The 25,032-nt window shown below is 40.1% G+C and overlaps 1 protein-coding gene across 2 annotated transcripts in view; it reads right to left on the minus strand.

Moving 5' to 3' along the window:
* Positions 1-25,032, minus strand: part of SIM1 (SIM bHLH transcription factor 1) — a 69,208-nt gene that overhangs the window by 15,592 nt on the left and 28,584 nt on the right. For both annotated transcript variants that reach the window (XM_070556746.1, XM_070556747.1), the window contains exon 10: positions 13,125-13,293. In XM_070556746.1, coding sequence (XP_070412847.1) covers positions 13,125-13,293 — 169 coding nt within the window. The remainder of the gene's footprint in view (positions 1-13,124; positions 13,294-25,032) is intronic.

Below are 25,032 nucleotides of genomic sequence, written 5' to 3' on the forward strand. Positions count from 1 at the left end.
GTAAAACAAAATCAAGTTTTAGGAGCTACAGAAGATCTACTGTTCTTCCTTTGAAAAGATAACAGCACTTTCTTCTATCTTTAAAGCTAAGAAACTGAATGACTTAATTCCCTATTTTAATTAGATTATATCAATCAATTAAAGTTCACTGAAAACCAATTTTTGGTTAATCTTGCTGAAACTTCTATTTTTCTTTCTCAGAAAATTTGCTGTCATTCTGAATACTCTGCACCTTAATTTGCCCCTATTTCCAATTTAAAATTTAGTGTTTGGGTGTTTTTTCCTGCTTTATCTCCCCAAAGCCCCCCAATACATAGTTGTATATCTTAGTTGCAGGTCCTTCTAGTTGTGGCATGTGGGATGCCGCCTCAACATGGCCTGATGAGTGGTGCCATGTCCTCGTTCAGAATCTGATCTGGTGAAACCCTGGGCTGCCAGAGTGGAGCGCGTGAACTTAACCACTCGGCCACTGGGCCGGCCGCTAAAATTTAGTTTTCAAAGCAAGCATTTATGTTGACAAATTAAAAAGTGAATCCAACGAAGGATGCCCTTGTTCTCATGAAACGTGAAACCAAATGCCACCACCAAAGGTGGGCTAGAGCTGGCAGGCAAAGAGCTTGGATGACTGGAGTCCAGATGACATCCACATCCCCCAACTCCCCTTCCAGATTCAGCCCATGAAAGAATCATTCTTTCTAGAACAGACTGATGGCTCATCCAGTTAAAGGTCTGAGCCATTGGTTGGTGCCTAATATGCATGCAATGGGAACCACTTACAATAATTCATTCTATGATTCACTCTAACATTTTTTGAGTGTCTACTATCTGCAAGGCAGTGTGCCAGGTGATATGAGAAATACAGCCCCACCCTCAAGGTGCTCACATTACAAAGGGTACAAACAATGCACAAAGCATAATCTTAATGCAAGTTAGAAAGTGGCCAGAGCCTGAACAGGGAGAAAAACAATGTAGTTTAGGAGTTCTAAGAAGATAGCCATTATTCTCTCTTTTAACATTGAAGTTGCTTAGGAAGGGGAAATGAACTATAATTGATTGAGGCAATTTATTATATGATTTGCATATGGTAACTAATACCCATAGTATCAAAAATAACAGCTACCATTATCAAATTACTTACTATGTGCTAGTCGCTACACTGAGGTCCCACAGACGTTATCTCATTAAATGCTAACAACATCTTAAAAGTATTATTAATCTCTTTACAGATGCAGCAAATAAAGCTCAAAAAAAAAATTGCCCAAGGTCACATGATGACGAAGTTTAAGAGGAGAGAAGCAGTTCCAGAGCCCCTGCTCTTTCCGGTACCCCAGACGCCTGTAGACTTAAGGACTTCGACCATAGTGTCCCACCCTCTAAGCAGTAACGGAGCCCAGGTCCCCAAGCATGTATTCACAAAGGGAGATTTCTCCAACCTCTACACTCCAGTAAACCATGTCCACACACCGTTGGGTGACGTCCTTATCACTGAAGCGCTCTTCCGACACAGTGACACCTACAGATATTCTTCTTTTGATAACAGTCATGAGATCCATTCCTGCCTCAACAGCATGTTCCAGACAGGTGCTCTGCATTCATCTGGACGTGGCAGCAACAACCCAACTCAGGAAAAATGCCAGATGTTGCAACAATAGATGTTCCAGTTATCTATTTTTATTCTGGCAGCTCATTGAGGTTTTTATCATTTTTCGCCATAAAATATAGAGAGAGACCCTCTTATGGTAAAGTCCTGTTTTCCATGAAAAACTTTCACTCTATCAGGCATGAGCAGCTTTGCTCTTGATTTGTGTCTGAACCATGAGAAAAAACATCACAGATGCAGACTGCACTGTACGAAGAACATATGCATGCTTTTAAATCACTTTTATCTTACTTTTTACTAATGTAACCCTGAAACATAAAATATGTTCTTTTTTTTCATTCACTGTTATGGGAAGAACAGATGGTAAAAGGGTTAGATTAAAGTAATACAGCATGTCCATTAAAACAACCCTCACTGCTGGGGATGCTTCCTTCCAACAGGAGTCGTGTTTACTATAAAGAACAGCTTTGGCTTACACACATTGGAAATTGCCAGAGGTTTCCTCGAGGATAAACATAACGGTAAGAGAAAAGCTAATGTCAGAATCAAATGCATTTTAAGATGACAATTATGCAAGTTATTTTGCTAATCTGAGAGGCTGACTGAAAACACATGCCTGGGATAATGTGATTGAACAGAAGTCAAATAATAGAGGCCATTTCTAACTTGAAAAATTTTGCTACCTAGAAACCATAACTAATTGAAACTGCAAAGAGGATCTCCAGGAGACATTATTTTCTATGTTCCTGAACTCCTACGAGGGGTAGGTGGGAATTTTTTGCTGCCACTTCATTTCTAATTTATTCTTATTAATCAACAGCAAGAATAATTCTGGAGCCAGCCCCATGGCTGAGTGGTTAAGTTCGCGCGCTCATCTTTGGCAGCCCAGGGTTTCATGGGTTGGGATCCTGGGCACAGACATGGCACAGCTCATCAGGCCATGCTGAGGCGGCGTTCTACATGCCACAACCACAAGGACCTACAACTAGAATATACAACTATGTGCTGGGGGACTTTGGGGAGAAGAAGAAAAAAAAATCAAAAGAGAAAAGATTGGCAACAGATGTTAGCTCAGGTGCCAATCTTTAAAAAAAAAAAAGAATTCTGTATAGACTAGACATTAAGAAAGACTAAGTATAACATTATTTCTACATAAGTTTCACAAATATTTAGCATTGGAAAAGAACCCTCATGAATGTTTTTATGACATTCGGTTTAATTACATATAGCTCTGAAAGGTAACGATTTAAAAAAACTTCCTCAAGGAAAATTAGAGAATGCACGTTAAAAGAAAAAACTATCTATCTTGAGTCACGTTCCAGAGATGAGGACGGTTTGACTAGAGGAACTGAGCAATAAATATTTCCACTTATACTATAAATAATTATAAAATACTGACTCAAAATTCAATTATTAGAAATTTTAAATATTTTGGCCGTTTCTTCCTTCATTTAGAAAATGGTATAAATTGTCAGCTTCTCAAGACCAATTTTTAAGAATGTGTTCACAAGATTTTCACTTGTAATTTTTATGATTTGCTCCACTTATAGTATAACCTATTTATTGTGACATTGTTTTTAATTTTAATCTACAATTTAGTTATTTTTAGCTCAAAGCATATTCTGGTGAGAAATCTTTCATACCTGTAAGTTCCCTGATATATTTCATGAAGTAGAAACATGGGAAGTTTTTTAATATGCCTCAAATGTGGTCTGAAATGTCATAGGCCTTCTCTTAATCCACCCCTGACAGTTACAAAAATGTTCCCCGGATTTGGTTCGCTTATTTTTCTCACAGAATAGTAACCATAGTCGACGTCTCATTAGCTGTCAGGGTGATATGCAGCTGGAGAGGAACCAGCACTCTGGACCAGGGGCCAGGTTTCCTCCATGTAATTCTATAAGGACTCTCCTGTAGGGTTCCATATGGAGAGAGCTGTTCCCAAACCGTGAAATCCACAATCCACAGCCTTTCGTAAATCCAAAGGTAAGTCCTAAAGACTTGCAGGCATTTTCATTGCCCTGAAGATTTTAAACAGGTAATAAACACTAATTGAGCCCCTTATGTCCTGGCATACACAGCTGTGAATGATCAAAACGATCCCAACTTGTGTAGATAATACAGAAATAGCTCTAGCTCACTGGGTAAATCCTGGGTTTCCAGGACCAGTAGCACTAGTTTTAATGGTAATCTTCCTCTACGATGGGCTTTGGGCTTGAGCCAGAACCACTTCCATCCTTTTCACCAATTCTCTGACTCACTCTCTGATTTTTCACATATAAGTAGCAGATTAAATGGGCTTGAATTAGATGGGTACAGGTGGTACCATCTGCTCCAACCCCTTACTGCAGCTTTGTTTGGTCTTCCACTGGTTTTTTCTGGGTCTGGACAAAGGACAGCCTGCCCAAGCTGTTCTTGGGAGTGTCCTAGACCCTGGCCAGCAGACTGGCAGATATCTTACCATGCTTCTGCATGCTGGAAGAGGAGATCTATCAGATTTGAAATTTTGTGAACAGAAATTGAAGCCCAAAGGCCCTCTACCTAGTGAATCCATTTCAAATTGGTGTCTGTAAAAGGAAGGATGGATCTACCTTTTCTTCTAAGCCAAGCAGTGAAATAATAATGTAAAATAATGAAGAAAAGTAAAGTAAACTGAAGACAGTAAAAAATGAGAAAAACTAAAATAGCATAAACTATCTATTAAAGAATATACATCAGAACCTTGAGCTTCCAGGAAAATACAGCATTCAGTCCACGATAATATGCTAAAGGGGTTTCCTAAAAATCTGTGAAAGACAGAAGAGTTAAAGAAATCTAGATTTCTTAGATAAAGATATCCAAATCCAAATTTAACTCCAGAAGATTCCCAGTATGAGTAGGTCCAATTCCAAGATCCGTCAAATAAGGCACTGCTCTCTTTAATTTCACTATGTGGTTTTAGTAATATTTGATCGTATAGATTTTGTTCAAATAAATTTCCCTGGATACATTTTGGTGGTGGATTCAGCCATTCGCCTCTTCTCCTCTGTTCAGCTGGGGAGCGGAATCACAAATTCCAGCCACCACTTCCATGAAGCCAGAAGCAGAGGCTTGCCACTGGATTTAGCACAGCTGCTTCACCCACTGCCCGATTTCTTTTTTGACACTAATTCTCCCCTAGATCCAAACCATCCTACGTTATGGAATAGAGATGTGTTTCACATGAATTATGCCTTATAGCCCGAGATCTGTGGGGATGAGAGGTGGAGCTGCAACCGTGCTTTGGGAGGTGGATAGGATTTAAGAGCCTCAACGGGAAAGGTGTCCTCAGGGAGAGTACACAGCAGCCTCTAGCGAGCAAGCGTGGAGACCTGATGGAAGGGGAGAAGGAGGGGGCAGACAGAGGCAAAGATGCAGTCTGGGCCAGATTGTGGAGAATGGACTTCAAACTACAACCAACAAGGAGCCTCTGCAGATTTTTAAGCAGGGCAGGGGGCAGTGTGGGGGCAGGGAGGGGGGTACATGACAAAAATCGTATTTCAGGAAGCTTACTCTGGCAGAAATGATCAGAGACCAGAGAACAAGGAGGCCAATGAAATAGTCTAATTGTGATGTCCTGTTCTGGAGATCCTGGAACCGGGCAAAGACAATAGGGATGGGGTAGGAAAGGAGCCAAGGGTCAAGAAGCATCATGAAAGAACATGATCCTCACAGGCCTTTTGTGTCCAGAAGATCAAACACCAAACCAAACAAACAGAAAAACAAAATTTTCAGAGACTTTTCCCTTTCTTGTAGAAGAAATCTATCCCTCATAAAGCATAACACACCACTAAAGGCATAGTCCAAAAAAGGCATGTACCTTATTAAAAGGAAAAAAGAGGGATCTAGAAAGTGTCTTCCGATCATGGGAAGTGCGCCCTGGAACTAGGGCTGAGCCCATAAACCAAGACAGGTTCCGGAGATGGAAGACTGAGCCAAATGGCACTTCTTGCCCAGACACGTCAATGTGATTCTTTTGTAATAAAACTCACACATGCAGAAAATATCAGCTGTCACACTCTCCAGGGTTGCACTGGAGATGACAGTGGGGACATGAAGACTAGAAAGCCCCCTTTAGGACCGGATGTTGGTGGTTCTCTGCTCCTAGAGTGTGAGTCAAAGTTTTACTCTTGAAAGAGCCTGTGGATTCTACCACATCTAATTCCTCCCCAGCACCTTGGTGTTTGATTTGTAATGTAGGATTTTGCGTTTGTGAAACCATCCGTAGGTTGTTTTGCATGCATATCTTTTGCCTCTTTTCATAGATCATAAATTCCTTAGTAGCAGAATATTTTCCCTCCTTGGGGGTCTTTATATCTTTAAGGGCATCTAACAAACTATTCCCACACTTTTTCATGTATTTATTTTATTCATTCATTCCATTAACATTTAGTGAGTAAATAAGTGGAAGACACCACACTGGATGCTGGGGCAGTGTGGGATGTGGATATGAAATAGACATGGTTACTACTTTCAAATAGATTATAGTCCAAGAAAGGAGGTATGACATATCTAGAAGGCAGTAGAAGGTGGATTATTCTAAATAGGGGTCCAAAGGAGAAATATAACCCTGTTAAATTTCATGAAAGAGGTTGCATTCAATCCAGGCCTTAGCAGATAGGCAGAATTTTTAAAAATAGAGACAATCAGGCAGAAATAAATGCATGAACACAAGCATGGAGGCAGGAAAGGAGAAGGCATCCAGCAAATAGTGAGCAGAGGGGTCTGGCTGGATCACAGGGCTCAGGTAATTTAGGACCCAATTATAGGTGACCTTGAGTGACAGCTAGGGCTGTGGCAGGCATCCAAGCACTGACATGATCAGTGGTCTTTTAAAGTCAGCCAGGGAGCAGGGCAGACTGGAGAGGAAAATTTCCCAACATGAGGAGAAAACTAAGATGCCATTGCGACCCTCCAGAGTGAGGGAGCTCCTAGGACACAGGCAATGGGAGGAGGGTAAATGAGGGGTGAGAGCAGAGGAAAGCACAGCTAGGAGTCTGGTTCTTGAGGGGCACCCAAGGGTGCAGGGCTTTGTTAACTGTCATCCCGTGGCCCCACTGCGAGCCTTGCAAACAGGGACAAATTTGAACCTGCTGATAAGTCTCCATGGCACATGCAGTCTCTAAGCCCAGAGGCCGTTGGTTCTCTCACTGTCAGCCCCCAGCTCCCACCTCCAGATCTCTTCTGGAAGGGCAGGTTGGCCCGCAACACACAACACCACAGCTCCTGCCACAGCCATCACCACATGCCTATCACATTCATGCTACACTGTGTTTAAATTATCTGCTTACATTTTTATCTCCCCTACTGAATCTGTCAGCCCTCTGGGACAGGGACTGTATTCCCAGGACTAAACATATCTCATCGCCCCTCTGCTTCTTTCTCCACCTACACTATCACCTTCATGGGCTCATCCAACAATTCATTCATGCACTCACTCAATATCCTCAAAAGACTTTTGGGTGCCCAGGCAGGGTGGCTATCAAGCGCAACACCTCCTGTCCTCGTGGACCTTAGAGTCCCCATTTACCGCCCCTAAATTTTCTTCCTTTCATCTTCTCATTTTTGCTGTCTCATTCCACTTCTCTCATTTATGTCACTTTTTCTCACTTTTTCTTCTGATTGGTCTTTTCTTATTCAATAATGTCCTGCTGCCTTACTTATAAATCTAATGTGACAAAATCTAACCATTTGTTTATTTAAAATTTTGGGGATTTATCATCATCAGATTCTCACTATTGGGAATGCATTGTATGTGGCGTATATCACTATGTATTGTAATATTATAGCAAACATCAGTTAAACAGTATACTTAAGATATCTGCCCATTTGAGTAAACTATTCAGCCAAAAAGTATATGCTCCTGTTTCTAATCCATATACCTAGTTTATCTACCACAAATACCAACCTTATCTTTACCAATATCTTATACTATTGTGCTGCAAAGCAAGGAGAAGGACAAAGAAGTTCCCTATAATGGCTTAGGCAGACTGTACCAGAAACAACCACTTTTGCCTGTCCCCATTGGTGTTTCCCTCCATCTCACTGCCCACTCTATCCATCATATCTTCTAAAACGTCATCTTTCTCTGTGGATTCCTTTATCCCGCACGCCCCCTCAGCAAGTTTGTATGTCCTTTATAGCAAATTTCACTAGCCTATTTCAAATAAGGCACCTGGGTCCCTCCTGAAACCCACAGGCTGAGTGAGGATAGAGAAGCAGAGTAGTGACAAGTAAATCTGGGGGGTTGTAAGGAAACTGATCAATGGACAAGTGTGTGACCAGGAAGTGATCCCATAAAGTAAACATAGAGAAAACCTGTTAGTGATCAGTGAAGGACAGGCACCAGCCAACAGCCCCTGGACCCCACTCTCTGCCCCGCGCCCAACCATGTGCCAAGGGAATGAAAAGGCAGAAGCTGCAAACTTGAGGTCCCGTGATCAACCACATCTTACAATTCCTCTCTAAAATGTTGGTCTTGCCTCCCCAGTGAGACCATTGACATGGTTCCTTAAGGACCCACCTTTAGCATTTTAGTGAACATAATAGACATTTAACTAAATGCGAGAGTTAGTAAAAACGAAAGTACAAATCTGTAACAGAGAGGTCTCACCTGATTGAGTTTTCTAAAATAATACTCAGAGATTCATTTATGAAGACGATCTAGAAAGACCATAAAGATCCATTCTAACAATCTCCTGATATTTCTATGGAAGAGGGAGACTAATCTCAAGTTTATACATGGCTGGAAAATATAAACTAGCCTGTACAGTGTAGGAATTTCTGAGAAGATAATCTCATTTTTTTTTTGCAAGATGCATTAAAAATTTTTTGTCACTAATGCTCAAGGTTATATATTTTCATTTCACATATAAAACATGAAATGAAGGGGTCTCTATCCTGGTGGTAAGAAAAGTACTATACGTAAAGGAAAACTATGCTGAGAAGTTCTTGATCCTTCTTTTCTCTCTAACTGAAAACGTCAGCATAGCCAGCACTGGTGTATTTTTGAGGCCAGGAAGAACCTGTGCAGGAAGAGAGTTTCTACCCTCACCAAAAGGAAGCCAGACTGCTGGCAATGAACATTAAGAGGGTTCTGTGGGATTATTTAAGGTAACAGATGTAGAGGAAGACTGCAAGTGGTACAGTGTGTCTGTAGCAAGTGATTAAATACTTTCCCCTTTCAGAAGCGTACACAGTCTAATGCTTGCGCTGTTATTAGGAATTCTATAGCGAGTTGGTTATTACTGAGTAGGGACAAAGCAAGAGGAGGGCAGGGTGATGCAATAAAACAGGAGGGCATGCACTGTCTGTAATAAACATGACGACTATAAACATGCCAACATGAGAAGTCTAAAAGGAAACGGGAATCAGGAGGCAATTTATTCATGGTTGACATGACTAAACTATGGCAAGATAACTTCCAACTGTATCTGAGGAGCCATGACTAGATCCATAAAAATAAGTGAAGAATATTCTAGCAATCACTACTAGTAATTGTTAGAGATGAGGTCTGAAAAATAAATTCTGTCAACTCATTATTTTTAATTCAACAGAACTACGAAAAAAATAATTGGTGATTGACATGAATATAAACCCAATAACAATAAAATACAACTGTCACAAAGGCAAGATTGTTGCTATATGGCAGGCAGCACAGTGGCTGTCTGCAGGATCTTTGGAAATTAACTGTAGTATTTCTTACAACAATTTTTCAAAAACCATTCAAAACAATTCTATTTTGACCTCTCTTGTCCAAAGTAATACATAGAGGTACAAAGGTGATCAAGTCATTCATTAAGTGACTGTAATATAATCAAGTCTAAAATCATTCCCAAGGGCATCTCATACCAGGAGGGGACCTGAAAGTTCACTGACTACTGCAGACAAACTGGGTGGTGGCCGTGAATTATAATTGTGCCTGTCTCACATGTCTAAATACTGATGCCTAAATAAATCCAAAAAGCAGAGTTGCTGTTTGCCATTCGTTGGATATCTGTTAGGAATTTCTAGACATGTCTAATAAATAATATTGATAGAATCATTGTCATCATTTAAGTAACTAATAAGAGGCATAAGATGTCTCCCTATGAGCTCAATTTTGCTCTGGAAGCTGCCTCTTGAAAAATCTGATGAGAATTTGCATGCTGAAAATATGTAAAGATGGAAAGAACAAAATAGAAAGATTTTCTCTTTGTTTTTTAGCAAAGAGGCAGAAGTATTTAAAAATTAAATACAACTAAAAGCTTGATCACTCAGGAACTAAAAATGCATTTATTATGCATCGATTAATACATAAAGAGATATTCAGTACAAGTATGTCATTAACTACAAAAAGCTTTAAAATATAGTTTCAGAATAAGTCTATAATGATCAAAATATATCTGTAATGAGAACAGGGTGCAAGCAGCCAAGGTTAAAAAGGATCTTATCCATCCTTCCTCTGTAGGGCCTTTGACTTCAGTAAAGAACTTTCGTTCAGATCTTCATAGACTCACACCAGGACTATTAACATGAGTCTCCTAAGTAGCTTGCTTTGCCTCAATGACAGTAATGCTCTCATTTCCTATTGGAAAACCTTTACAGCTGCTCCACAAAACAAACTCTAAACTCCTTGGCCTAGCAGATATTGGCACCAATCAATGTTTCCAAACATATCACCCCTAGTCCTCATCCACAGGAACCTCCCCTCCCCTACTTCACTCCCAGACCCAATTACACTAACAATGCGTTCCTAAATTTCTTCGTAATCTTGATCTTCCCGAAGTGTTCTCTCCCTTCCCTTATGCCCAAATATCTGAATTCTACCCTTAAAACCCAGTCACCCCCAGCACCTTCCGCAGTCATCCAGGCTAGCGTCCCTGCAGCTGACACCACTCATAAAGCCCTTTGTGCACACCATCTCCAAGACACTACTTATTCTAGTATATAACTTACCATTCCAACTGTACTGCAAAACTTAAGGACAATTTTTAGACCACTTCTTTATAACCTAGCACCTTTTACCCAACCCTACTCCCACTCACCACAATGGCCAGCACAGCATCTTTCCCATGCAGGCGCTCAGCTAGCATCTTCTGAGTCAAAGACACATAACAGCAAAGATGTATGAAAATTAAAAGCTAAGTATCCTTAATAATATAAGGACAATTTCAATCAAATAAGACTTTTGAGAAGCTAAATTCTTTTTTTTCCTTAAAATTCTGAGGGTCTAGAATCCAAGATGATGGTACTAAGTTGTTTTCTTCCAGCAGAAATGATGATGAGTTTGCTCTGGATGTCATGCTTTTCAATGTGTCCCCAGAGGACCCTTTGCCCACCCTGTGACAGTTTACTTCTTTTTCCTGTTCCCTTGTCTGTCTACACAAGTGGCTCCTCAAAAGCAAAGACTCTTCTATTTCTGATCTCTATGTATTAGTAGCCCATGTAATAGGAACTCAGTCAATGATTGACCTAGCACCACGATTATCCAAAGTAAATACAATTAAAGAATAACCTTTACTAGGCACATAAATGTTAAGTAAACCTAATTCATGACTGTGCAATTTCAAATAAGACACATGGCCAAAATTCTAAAGACTACATTTATATGAGTATTAACCACAAAAGTGAACACACAAACGTCAAGAGAAATCCTATGTGGACATATCTGTGTATGTGTGCTTGATTTTTATACATCATAGACCATTTCTAGAAGAAAGCACAGTTTTGGAGAGGGAAAATGAGGGAACAGAGGAGGTTTTTCTACTTTCCACTCTTCTGTATTGCTTTTTTTTAAAAAAACTATGGAATGTGTATAACTTCCAAATTAACTCCTCCACACACACACAAGGAGCAGTCTAATGGCAGTTAAAATGTTTTTTATATGCGTAGTCTACCATTAGAGTAAAAAAAGAAAATGCAAATTTTAAATGTTAAAAGCTGAGCATGAAAGAAAACATAGGCTTAGACAGTGAGGCTTTGGAAGTCCAATGAGGAAATTTTGTTTTTGTGGCTTAATTCCTATATTACAATGGACAAACTCCTTAATAGTATTTCCTAATTTAAATTCTTTCATCTATTTGTCCAACACTCCTACATATTTAAGGATAGAATTACCCAGAGGCATAATCCATCCTTCCAAGTAGTAAAAGGAGACAATAAAACTCGTTTTCCGAAGTACAAGATAGTAATAAGAAAAGCTTCTCAGATGTTCAATAAAAAGAAGCAAATTCTCCTCTGCAGTGACTTTAACTAAAACTCACTTAAGTAAAGTGTCCAGTCCTCAGAACAGAAAGTATCCGCTGAAGACATCTAGGTATCACACAGCTACGCCCTCCCTTTCGTCAGAGTAAAGAAGCCCGGTCTTCTGTGGGAGATTTTAAATCACGTGACCTAGCTCTCCTGGGGTCTCTTGGGGGCTGGATCTTCTTATCTTGGTATACCAAGATGCTAAAATAATTTAGCCAGTAGTAGCTTCTTAGTGGTCAGTAGTTCAATGAATGACATTTCCTCAAATAATATACACTTGTAGAAATCAACAGAATAATATAGCTCTAAGTAAGGAAACAATAGTCTCTGTACCCACTAGATCGCCATTTTTACTTTGAAAAATATATTAAAAACATAAATGATAAAGACAGCCTTAATGAAATGACTTCGAATCTAGTTTGGTTTTATACCAGCCCAGAAATCATCTCCTGAGTTACTCTGATAAGCTGCAGGAAGTTTGATGTGGTGTCCTTAAAGAAAAGGATGGAGGTGAGGTGGTCCCAGGATACTGGGAGTGGGGGATCCCCAGTCCTGTCCCACTTCCTTCAGACCAGGAGAGAGTTGTGCACACACATTGACACAGTGTAGTTTCTATAGCTCAGTGACTAATGAGAAAAATAATTTTTTCCTTCTGAGAATCAGGACTCATCATTGTACCTTGCAGTGTTTCTGGAATACCTCCTCTGGGTCTCATCAACTCACCACCTTGCAAAGATGAGAAAAGCATTGCTTTTTCTCCCACTCCTGCCATCTGGAAGACCTTCTCTATTTCATTTCTCTGCATAAATAGTCCATCTGTGCTCAAGTCTCAGGATAAAATACATCCTTGATCCTTTGCCTCCACCTCTTAATTCCCTTCTACTTCAGGTCCTGTCCTAAAATTCAAGTTTTCTACGTCGAGCTCTTGTTGTCCATCTTTTGCTATGCTGGCTACATCTTTCTGGTTAATCATTGTGAGGAAAAAATTTAGAATCAATCTCTCTGAAATAACCAAGTTATGGTTCTGACTGTGACTGAGACGCAGGACCTTCATATAAAAGCAATAAGCCACAAGATCACTTCAGATTTTTACCAGCGCAGTTATTTTAAAGGCATAAGAGGAGGAAGAAGATAGTTTTAGAAAGCTTTCCAGATTTATAGAAGTTTTAAATTTATTAAAACCAGATAATTAACTCCAAACAGTTTTAGTACTTCCTCAACTGTGAGACCAAATTAAGCCACAAAAAAGAAAGTTGAGAAAGGGCCATGCGCCTACCTGAGGGTACGGGGAGGGCCTGGATTTCGGCTTTGAGCTGCAGAGCTTGGACTTGGCCCCCTTCCGGTTGTCAGTCATGGTAGGAGTGGAGCTGCTGGCGTAGGAGAAGGCTGGTTTGGAGGCTGAGATCTGATCCAGAGAGAGCTGCAGCCCTTTGTATTCCGTGTCCCTGCAGGGCAGGAGGACACAGACCTTAATCAGCCACCACAGGAAATGGACTCATATGTTCTCTCGCCAGGAATGACAGCAATCCATATTTGAAAAGGAAGCAAGCGAAAGTTAGCCATATAACTGGTTCCCACAGTCGCCTGAATTATTTTAGAAATGCCTAGCATTTAACTAAAGTGTGTGAATGCAGCTGCCACATATAGCACAGCCAAATTATATGATATGCTCATGAAAATGTCTCAATTAAAAAACACATTTTTCATTAGTTTTATAAGTAGAAAATAAAATTATGGAATACAACTTCTCTGAGCTTTTGTGTCCTCACTGGTAAGATATGGATTATAAAACCTACTCTAAAGATTTCCTGTATGGGGTGAACTCAGCAGACAACTGGCCCCCTGATGCTATCTGATTACTGGCGAGAAGAATGTCTTCTATCAGCTGTTTCAAGATCGATCATTCTGGTAAACATTCCAAATGTTTTTATAGCTAGCAAACTAGTGTAACCAGGCTTATAAGTGGTTAAAAATCCCTTTCAGCAGGCTAACTAATTTAGTTACTTTAAAGTACATTTTATCACCAGTTCTCTCCATTCCTTTATTCATAAGTATATATGTATATACAAGCTATGTGCTATGTGGAGATGAAAGGATAAATAAGACACTTGGAGCCTCTGCCCTGTGAAGATGACAATCTAATTGGGAGATGAAACAGTAAATTAATAAACAAGCAGAATAACTGCAGGCTTTGATTTGAATGGGATCAGGGGTATATCTTAGAGAACTCATTACTTAAAGATATTGCTTGAGGTATTTAGGGGCTAAAGATGACAGCCTGCCCATAGCCCACCTCACTCACTTCCAGGCAGCAGGGGATCTGCTCCGACTCCTCCCTTTTCATAAGACAATATCCACCCTTCCCACTGGCAACCAAAATAAAATGTTTCAGAGTCTTCTCTATGAGGACTCGTGGGAGAATTTTCTCTCAGGTTCCAGAACTAGCTGGGCTGCTCCTGAGTAACTGATTTATTCTTATCTCACAAATACTGTGAATCATATAATTCACCATGTTTCCCTCTTTGCACCAGAAGTCAAAAAGGCCCAAGTCCCCATTCCAGTTTGCAACCATCTCTAGCAAGTGTACAAGTAGCAAGTACAAGGCAGGCATTTTGTACAACAAACTCCACTGGCTTCCTAAATTTTTCTTATCTTATTTTAACTTTTCTCTACTGGGTTCATCTTCTTTAAAAATGCATATGCATTTTTTTAATATTCTTTGGATTAAGACAGGTATAGGAAGTGTAATAAATGAATAACATTATATATGTAAAAGTGACTGGCAGATTTCCATGGATCTCCATTTTCTATGGATAAATATTCATTTATCTTCTTTTCTTTTCCCTATTGGTTCTCTACAGAGAGATCAGGCAAAAGCGAAACTATAATTCAGTCAAGGAGTCCTTCAAGTGACTAGGAATAGAAACCAGCTAACACAGGTCCAATAATATCACCTACACAAACTACAGTGTAGTGATCCATGTCAGCACATTACAATGGCTCCGTATCAAATAGTCCATCTGCTCAGTGCAAATGAAAAAAAACCAAAATTCTCCTACGGGAGCAACAAAAACTTAGAAGGTGGGCAGGCGATTTGTCCTTCAAGCTGGGGAAGTCTGGTCACCCTACTGGTCTGCTTCACTGCTCTAACCAACTCTTTCTGAGGATAACACACAACATGGACTCTAAGCCCTTCCAGGTGAGAAATTCAATGCCCTCCAAAGTGTGACTCCCACCTATTCTTCTGACAATATCTCAAAATCTTCCTTCACCAGCCCCACTTCATCCAAAATAGTTCTCTCCAAAATGACCTTAGACTTTCCCGACTCTCTCCCTCCTCCCACACATACCTATAAAACTCCTCTTATAAAGAACTATCTGAATCCCACTCACCTCCGTGGAGCCCTCCCTGACTGCTAACCCACTAATTCCTTCAATACATGTTGACTGAGTGTCTCCATGTGGACCCTGCTCCAGGGGCCGGGGAGACAGCAAAGAACAGAAGGCCACGTCTCACCCTCATGAAGAAGGCACCAGGGCCAGTTCCTAAGGTAAGTGGAAGGGACCAGAAACTATCTTTTTCCTCCTCTAAGCTTATTTTTCAAGTGATCACATCTTACCATTCCCAGAGGATTCTAAGTTCCCAGAGGACAAGAGTCAAGAGATATTTTGTTGTATTCCAATGGCCATTTGCACAGTATTTCACATAGATGGAAGAGGAAGAAGATAAGGATACAACCAAGAAAGGATTGTTTTCCCCAGTTGCAACCCAACAGCCTTTCTCTGTGGGGAAAGATCCCCATGGGATGGGAGTCTCCTGACCCAACTTCCCTGAGATTGCCTGTGTGCAACAGTGGGCCAGGCAAGCTGGGCTCTGACAGGAAGTGGAGCCCCCACCTTTGGGCATTGGTTGTGTCAGGTCTACTTCTGTCCACTGAGCAGCAGAGTATCCATTCAGTCTCTGCCTGACAGGACCTAGATTGACAGCAAAAATCACGCACCCCCGAAAATAACCCCAAATAACTTTGCAAACTCATTCCTAATGTAACTTTTCAGCCCAGGAACTTCGTGGCTACAAGCAGGGAGTAAACAAGGATTCATTTTTCTCTTGTACACTTTCAGACCCCCAAAGTATGTATCTCAACTATTGAACAAGTCTTTGCAAAGTTTTTGCTTAGCCTCCAATAACAGAAATACTCCAAATTAAATAGGCCTAAATAAAATTTTAAAATCAAGAAATGGTTTGAAATTCTCCATCTTCACATGAACACTCTAATAAATGTAAGAGAAGTTACACAATACTTTTGATACGTTAGTAAAAATTTTAATGTTTTGGTGCACATCAAAAAATACTAAAAGAAGGGGCTGGCCCAGTGGTGTAGTGGTTAGGTTAGCACGTGCCACTTCCATAGCCCAGGGTTCGCACGTTCAGATCCTGGGCATGGACCTGCACACTGCTCATCAAGCCATGCTGTGGTGGCGTCCCACATACAAAAGTGGAGGAAGATTGGCACTGATGTTAGCTCAGGGTCAATCTTCCTCACACACAAAAAAATAATAATAATAATTCACCAAAATTCAGCAGAAGACCATGAAGTCACGTAGATCAGGGTTGGAGCCACTTAGTGTGTGACAACCCCTCTAGAGATCAATTTCCTCTTTATAATTCATAGAGACCTAGTGAGGGTTAGATGAAATATTATATGAAAACTCTTAGCACAGTGCCTAGAACACTAAATGCTCAATAAACAGTAAGTATGATTTCTTAACATCCACACTCTGTGGCATTTTTTGGCATCCGATTTCCCCAGCTTAATAGTCTCACTTTGGTAAGAATTATAATACATTTCATTACAAACACCTCCCTACGTGGTACTCATTTTCGTTTGCTCTGTTACTTTTAAGCCTCTCATCTCTACTGTAGCATGGCCAAAATCCTTACTGACGTAAGTTATTTATTGCCAAGTCAGCAAACGGGAACCTTTGAGCAACAGAGACCGGCCACTCTGAGAGGAGTTCAGCCTTCCTATTTCTCTGTCCAAAACTCTTGACAGCTCAAAAGACGTGTTAGGATGAAAAGCACAGTAAAAAAAACAATACCCAAAGACATTTCAAGTGTGGTTGATGTGCTGCCAAGAGCAGCTCTGAATGGCGGAATCACTGAGAACAAAGCATTTGTTTTACTTTTAGAATTCTATTAAATTGAGTATTTCATTTGTAGAGATTAAAGGGCTAGCTGCTGATGGGAATCACATTACAAGTTCCATTTTCCTCCTCCAAACTCAGACACAAAGAAGAGTCTGGCCCTACTGCTCACCCTTCCCCGCACTGAGGCACGTTTTAGGATCACACGCATCCTCAAAGTTAGGTGTAGGCATAGCAAAGCCATTCAGTGCTTCCCCATGGAGCGGGACAAAATAAAATACTTGGGCGCACAGAACTTAGACTCTAAAAAGAATGTGGGGAGGAATTTGACTTAGCTGACTTTAACAAAGGAGGACATAGCCCTGCTGTACTTATACGCTTTCTTGAAAAGTGCCGTATAGACCATATCTGTGACTCCATGAGTAATCCTCTCAAGAACAGCTCACGCTGTTCTCTCAGAACAGCATATGATCAGCAAGAGGAACGGTAGCATATGTTACTGGGCATATTTTTCAAAATAGCTATTGATACCAATTTACATTTGGATTTTTTCTCCCTTTAATGACTTGTAGCAGAGCTGCAGACATCCTCAGCTACCTCGGCTCTGAAAGCAACGTGAAATGGGTAATTTGCAATCACTAGGACATGCAGCTTGTCAATCTCACTCATATTTGCACAGACCAAAGTAATCCTCTTATTCCATTATGGACAGTCAGAAATCATTCAATTTGCAGAATTAACCGTCTGAGTCTACTCTAAATTTTATAATAGCCATGTACATATTCGGAATTACTCAAATTTCAATAGAATAAAAGGGGGCATTTTTGCATCATTGGCCTTCTCAGTCTTCCCTGAAACAATACACCATACACACTCATGAGGTAAATGCCAACTTGCCGTGTGGGAGCTCAGGTGACACCCTTGCAAAGCAAACAGAAGGTGTTTTGACTGCTAAAAAGTACTGTCAGCTTCAGAGAAATGCATCAATATCATTTCAACTGGGAGACCAGCCTCCATGATGCCAAAGGCAGCTCCAACATATTTACAGCCTTCCAGTGAGTTGGAATGAGTGTAGAGAGAAGCAATCAATAGTATCTTATCAGTTTATGTTGAGTGAAGATTCTCTGCAAGAATTTTCTTCTTCAACTCCACCACACCCTATTCCACTTCCATTATGGACAACTGAATTTTTGCTTTTGTCATGTCCCTTTTGGAGTTGGCCATTCTGGAGCTTTTTTGTTGACTTCACACTATGTGGCAATTCTTCAAAGATGTTGCCAAATTTCCCAATTGAGCTTTTTTTTAAACAGCTGAAGGTGATCAAATTACCTAGGAAAACGTGGAAACAAAGACATACAATTGATTTGCCTCCAAAGGCGCTGACTGAAATAAGCAGAGGATTGCATTAAACCGTGATTGGATTAAGTGGGAATGACTGCACCTTATACTAAACTTTTTAATTGGATTCTAGAGTCACTGTTACACGAAGTGCATGACCTTCTTTATATTCTGGCAGAGTTACTGCCTGGCCACTGAGTAAACCTCCGCAGCAGAGAGACCTACTTTGTGTTTCATTTTCAGGCTCCCATGGAGCCCAGCAGAGATAGCTGATAAGGAGGATTCCATACTGTGAGGGGCTCACAGATGAAGACAATCTGCTGGGAAATTAGGCTAAGGCACCCTTGGAAATGTAATAGTTTCATACTAATAAGTGGATTTGTGTTTGCTCCTTGTGGCTTTCTCCATTTGATTTGGCGATTTTAGTAGTTCCCCCAAAGTCTTTGGTTTTGTATAAACATTGCCTCTGCCTAGAAACATCTTTCTCCTGCATTTTGTAGGTTTCATCTAACAGGCTATGAAGTGGATGGCACCATAAGGGTAAGGGATGGCTTAGGCACAGAGTTTATTATCACATTGTGATTTCAAGAAGGAAAGACAGCAGTATAAACAACAGGCAAACAATAACAACCAAAAAATGAGTCGAAAACCCTAATGTGTCGGTAAAATATGGCAAAGTCAACCATCCTCACAACAGGGATTGTGAATACCTTTGAACCAACCCATGACACAAGCTGAAATATAGCTAAATCCAGACCTGCCACCACACCACTTCTGAATTTATTTCCTTACCGCCATGGACCGCAGTGATTTCTCCCTGCTCCCTCCTCTGAGCTCCTATACACTTCACCGCCACTCCCACTCATCTGGCACTCCTAGTTCTGTCCCACAGTCTGGTGAATGGCATTTCTGACAACAACCTCCTAAATCCCTTCTCTTATAACAATCTCTATTTACTGTCTAGCACAAGATCTTACAGAGAACAGATGCTCACTTGCAAGTGATTAACAAAACAATTCCCATTGCAATAATCTTTCATTCATCTCGAATCCAAATGACCAAAAATTCAAAAAACTGGCAAACCTTTCTACATAAATGAAAGAAAACTGCTAAGTAAGCAAGTTTATGTGAGTTTTTAAATTCCCATATTTCAATTAACAATGGTCATTCTGAAATTCTGTGAGATTCCAAATCAAAGAAATAAATTATACATTGTTGTTTTAGTGTCATGTACGTTAATACAACGCACTTATTTTTTTGTCAAGTAATAATTCAGGCATGGCATATGTGATATTTAGGCAAACTAGAATAATAAATTCATTTCACCCTCAATCATTTATTTGGAACTATTACAATCATATTGAAGGAGGGAGGAGGAATAATGCTTTAAACCCCCAGAGAAATAACTTCTATGAATCAATAACAAATACAATATCTGTGCAATAGAAAAATAAGAAAAGGATGTAAATGATGCACAAATTGCTGAGAAACAACTTTTTTTAAAGGTTTAGCCTCACTGGTAACAACCTATATGAATTAAGGCAGCTGTCAGATGTCATTTTTGCCTTGAAATTGGCAAAGATTTTTTAAATGACAATATATCCCAATGAAGATAAGGTGAAATAAATGGGCATTCTTACTTCTGGTAAGACGGTAAACTGGCAGCGTTTATCAAGCATCTTAAGAATGTTCAAACCTTAAATCCAGTAATGCCACTTCTAGGAATATATCTTATGAAAATAATCAAAGACAAGTATCAAAAGTCTATATACAAGAGTGCTTATCCACAGAACTTCTTATATTTAATTGTAAATATCAAATAAGAACCAATGATAGAAGTATTACTTAATTATGGTATACCCATGTGAAAAAATATCACACAGTCATTAAATTGTGTGACTAATGACATGAAAAATGCTACTGATAAAGTGAAAACTTACCACTTTTTAAATTAACATGTACTGTATATTCATGTACATGTACTGGGAGGCAAAAAACTAAACTGTCAACAGTGGACATCTGGAAAATAGATTAAAGATGTTCTATATCTTTGCTGTACCTCTCTGCATTATCTTAATTTTTTCTCTAATAAACATGTATTTCTTTTATATTCAGAAAAGTTTTTAGTCTTTAAAAAAACACTAATTGAGGCAAATTTCAGGTACGCCCACTTCATATTGAAATTGTTCCTAAATTTCTTTTCTTTATATTTCCAGAGTTTCTTCTCTGTGAATAATATTAAATTACAAAAGAGAAGGCACTACTAAACTTCTTTTCCCATAGGTTCTACTTCTCAGGCACGTCATTTATAATTTTTAAATATCCAAATGTCCATATGCTCTCAGTGCCTCTTCATTTCTCTTACTCTCTGATCTATTTTCCACCTTTCCTACCTTACAGAATTATCCATCTCTGCAGGCTTTCCTGTAAACTGTGTTTCCTTCTTCAAGAACGGAACTTAAATGATTACTTCTAACTGCAAAGAAGAAACTCTTGCCATACAGTTTGTTAAAACAATTTAGTTTCACGTGAGTTATAGATGGCATATTTGTTATTGTTTAAACGGAGTAAACCCTACTTTGGGGCCACATTTCTTGTTCTGAGGAACTTCACTTTTTATGCTCAGAAATTCATTCTATACCTAGCTACTAAAGTTTTAGGTGTCTTTGTGAACACTTCAGGTCTAAGTTCCAAATTCTATCGCTCTTTTGGTTTTTCTGTTTCTCATTTTCTTGAGGCTGTGGGGAGTGGGGATGCTGGTGTTTAAAGGATAGATCTGAACAAATTGAAGAAAAGTGTGCTGCCTCTTTCATCAAAGGCATAAATTAAACACTGTCAGTCTCCTCTGCCATAATCAGAACCCCTAATTTTAGCCCACTTCTGGGAGGAAAAAAAAAGCCAAATATAGAAAAAGAAAAAGTGATACTCATCTCAACCAAATTTTTTCTACTTCTTAAAATTTTCAAGAAATGGAAAATAAAATGCACACATATTAGTCTGGCCCCTTTTCCATCTCCTTCCGTTCTTTCCCACTTCCCCACCCTGGACATCCATCCCCCTTGCCTTCATTGTCATTTATAAAGCTGATATTTTTCAAATATGTGTTCCCTTTAGAACCCTTCCAATACCTAAGATAACAAAGTCATGGAGGAACCCATCACCTCCCACCCTATATGTCGTTGAAACTTTGTTCCCACAGAAACAGCTTTCCCATCTAGTTCTTCTGACCCTTACAAAGCCAATTCCTAAACCCTAAAAATATCCTCTGCCAGAGAAGGTGAAAGAAGCACACCTCCTATTTTAACTCCACAAACTCCAGGAACAGAAGAGATACCGGTAATCTTAAGAAATAATCTTCCTACAGCACTGAGAAATCTGAACCCCATACTCAAGGCCATGGGGTCTCCAAATTCCACACAGAGCCTCACGTGGGGAGAGCCCAAAAAGACCAAATCTCATGCACTGTTGGAAGCTCTGCCTTTTCTGCACAACCACAAGGCACTGGCATTTCTGCAGATAACAGAAAAATAGAACCTCAGACTTGGAACTCCCGAGGAAAAGGGGCAGCAAAAGTGATGGCATGATGTGATGTTTTCAAATGCACAAATCTTCATTTGTTTAACTTAAATATTTTGAGATATGTCCTACAGCATTTATTCTTGATTAAACCTCTTCTGGATAGTTAATCATTAACGGTTTCTTTACAGTTGCTGTGCAAACAATTCGTTCATACCTATGACATATCAAATCTCACAGACATGTTCTTTAATTGGATTAATTTATTTCTAATCTCCTTAAGCCCTTACTACTGTAATGCTTGACTAAATATACATTAAACTCTATTATTTAAATGACTAAAATAAATTCGAGCTGTATTTTATGAACAAAAATTCACAACTCAACAAATGTTCTGCCACTATTGTTATTATTGTTATTACCATTATGTGCTTCAGTATTCAGATATTATTTTTAAATGCCTGGTAGATAAATTGTGTTTAAACAAAATACGTTCTGAACTGTTGCTAGAGATTTTGGATTGCCCGCTAAAATATCAAAATTTTCATTGTCTCTATATTTGGAGTCAGAGAGTTTGTATAATACTCTACAGGATATATAGTTATCAACAGAGTCCATTACCAAAGGCAGAATAGGCAGCTGCCTGCTTTTATGATTTGGAGGGCTTGAGAAGTTTCCAGGGCCCCCACAAAGATGTCTCAGTAATGGTCTACTGATATTTAAAACCTAGCATTAGATATTTATTTCTTTGCCTTTAGACAGATGGCCCAGAAAGGGATAAGAGAGTAACCTCATCTGTTATCTTTCATTGATTCCGTTTAGCAGCTCCTTTCCCTAGAGCTACGTTCTCGAACTTCAGCCAGCGTCGGGAGCACCTGAAGAGTTTATTAAAACACAGCTTGGGGCTCCACCCCTTAGAGTTTCCCATTTGTAGGTCTAGGGTGGAGCCCGACAATTCACATTTTTAACAAGTTCCTGGATAGTACTGATGCTGCTGGTCAGGGAATCAGATTCTGAGAACTAGAGCAGTTGTCATCTGGGATGAAAAAAACTAAAGGAATCAGGTGAAAAGGGACCAAAGAGAAGATGGAGAACCACTGAAAAGGGAGGGAACAACTCAAGCTTCAGACTTTCCCGGTGGCCTAACCTCACTGCCTATCTTACACCAAACTACTCCCGGACTGCTTGCTTCCTCTCGGCCTCCTTTTGGGGACCTTATGTTCCCAAAGACCCCATAACACTGGAGAGCCCCAGGGCTCGGTATTGAGGCTGCTTCTCTTCTCTATCTATACCCACACTAGTGATCTCATCCACTCTGCTGGTTTTAATGCCATCCTCTGATGACCCCAATCTCCAGCCCAGACCTTCCCACTCCACAGACACCCAACCCCAACTGCCTCCCTGATATTCCCACTCTGATGAATGTCAGCATCACCAACTAACCATGCCCACACATAACCTTTGACTGCTGCCTCTGCCTACAAATCCACTCCTTCCTGCTATTCACCCAAGTTGCTCAGGCTAAAAATCTATGTGCTGCTCTTGACTCCTCCCATTTTTTCACAACCTACATCAATTTATCTGCAAACCCCATTGGTCTACCTTCAAAATATGTCTTGAATCTGATGCTTTACCACTACTTCCCTCTTTCAAACCATCATCTTCCCTCACATAGGCAATTAAAATCATTTCCCAACTGGTCTCCTTGCCTCTACCCTCCATCCTCCCCAAAGCCTATTCTCGGCACCCACCAGAATGATCTTTTCATAGCTTAAATTAGCGCATGCCATGCCTTTGCTCAGAACTCTCCAATGGCTTCCCAAGGACTTCTAGACCCCTGATCTGATGCTGCCTCTTCTAGCATCATCTCTTTCTGCTCTTCCCCTCCTTTTCTCTGCTCCAGCCACAGTGACCTTCTCCATTCATCAATTTGCCAGGCTGGTTTACACCTCAGGGCCTTTGCACTTGCTTCCTTTGCTAGGAATGCTGTCCTTGGGGGTCTCAGTATGGCTGCCTCCCTCCATTTGGGAGTCTTCAGAGAGGCCTTCCCTGAACACTCCCATCTCTTCGTCCTGCGTAATTTTTTCCTTTTCATTTCTTAACATTATATGACATATTTATTAGTTTATAAGCACTGTTTCTTCCTATTAAAATTTACATTCCATGAGGGTAGGGACCTTGTCTGTCTTAGTCACACCGTGGTGCTACCACAGAGCCTGGCACTGGGGAAATACTTGCTGACTGAATGCAAGAACCATCCCCAGATTGCCATAGAGTGGACTACACTCTACCACATTGCTTACCATCCACTTAATTATAGCAACAGAAATTAAGCTGATGCTAATGATAGAAATTTGTTTCTAATGAAGGTCCTATTGAGTCAACTGAGAAGAGACACAAATAGAAGGGAGATTATAATGTAAAATGCCATGGAGCATCTCTAAATATTTTCCCCTGGTTTTCAATTAGCCCTCACAATAAAATGCTCCCCTGCACTTTGCTATTTCTCTAACTGCTCTAATTACAGGAATGAAATTGATACCCACTCTGCCCTCCTCTTTGTGGGCTCCATCCTTCCAGCATTCCTGAGCTGTAACCCTGCAGGGGTCCATTACCCAAACCCAGCACAACAAATACTTCCCTTTGCCAGGGCTATAGTAAGATTTCCACAGCTAATAGAAATGCTGTGACTTCCAACACTATTAGACTCTTAACAGCTTATAAAAATTAAAATGAAAAGCCTCGTGTTGCATTTGGTTAGTTCTGAAAAAAAAAAAAGCTGCTTTTTCCTGTTGTATATTTGGACACCAATATCAATTAGTGGGAGTGTTGAAAGAAGCAAATCTCATGGGTTCGTCCCTTTAGCCACCAGAACACATTATAGTCATCACAAGCACAGAGAGTGAAATGAATGACTGAAGAGCAGCAGCAAGCCACAAACTCCTAAAAATGCTCAGAACCAAGGATTCTATTTCTGCAATGGTTTTCAGTAGGAAGAGGTGAGAGGGAGCTCATCCTCAGATTGCATTACCGGAGAATGTTGCTATTCTCAGAGAGATGTAAAAAGTGGCAAGGGACTTGGGTTTAAAAGTACAAACACAGAGAGAATCCCACCTTAATGGGTACCATTATGACATCCAGTTCAATATAATGAGGCTATTTCTACGGTCGGGCCAGCAGCCCAC

Source organism: Equus przewalskii, chromosome 9 (genome assembly GCF_037783145.1).
Source record: "Equus przewalskii isolate Varuska chromosome 9, EquPr2, whole genome shotgun sequence".
Lineage (NCBI taxonomy): Eukaryota > Metazoa > Chordata > Mammalia > Perissodactyla > Equidae > Equus > Equus przewalskii.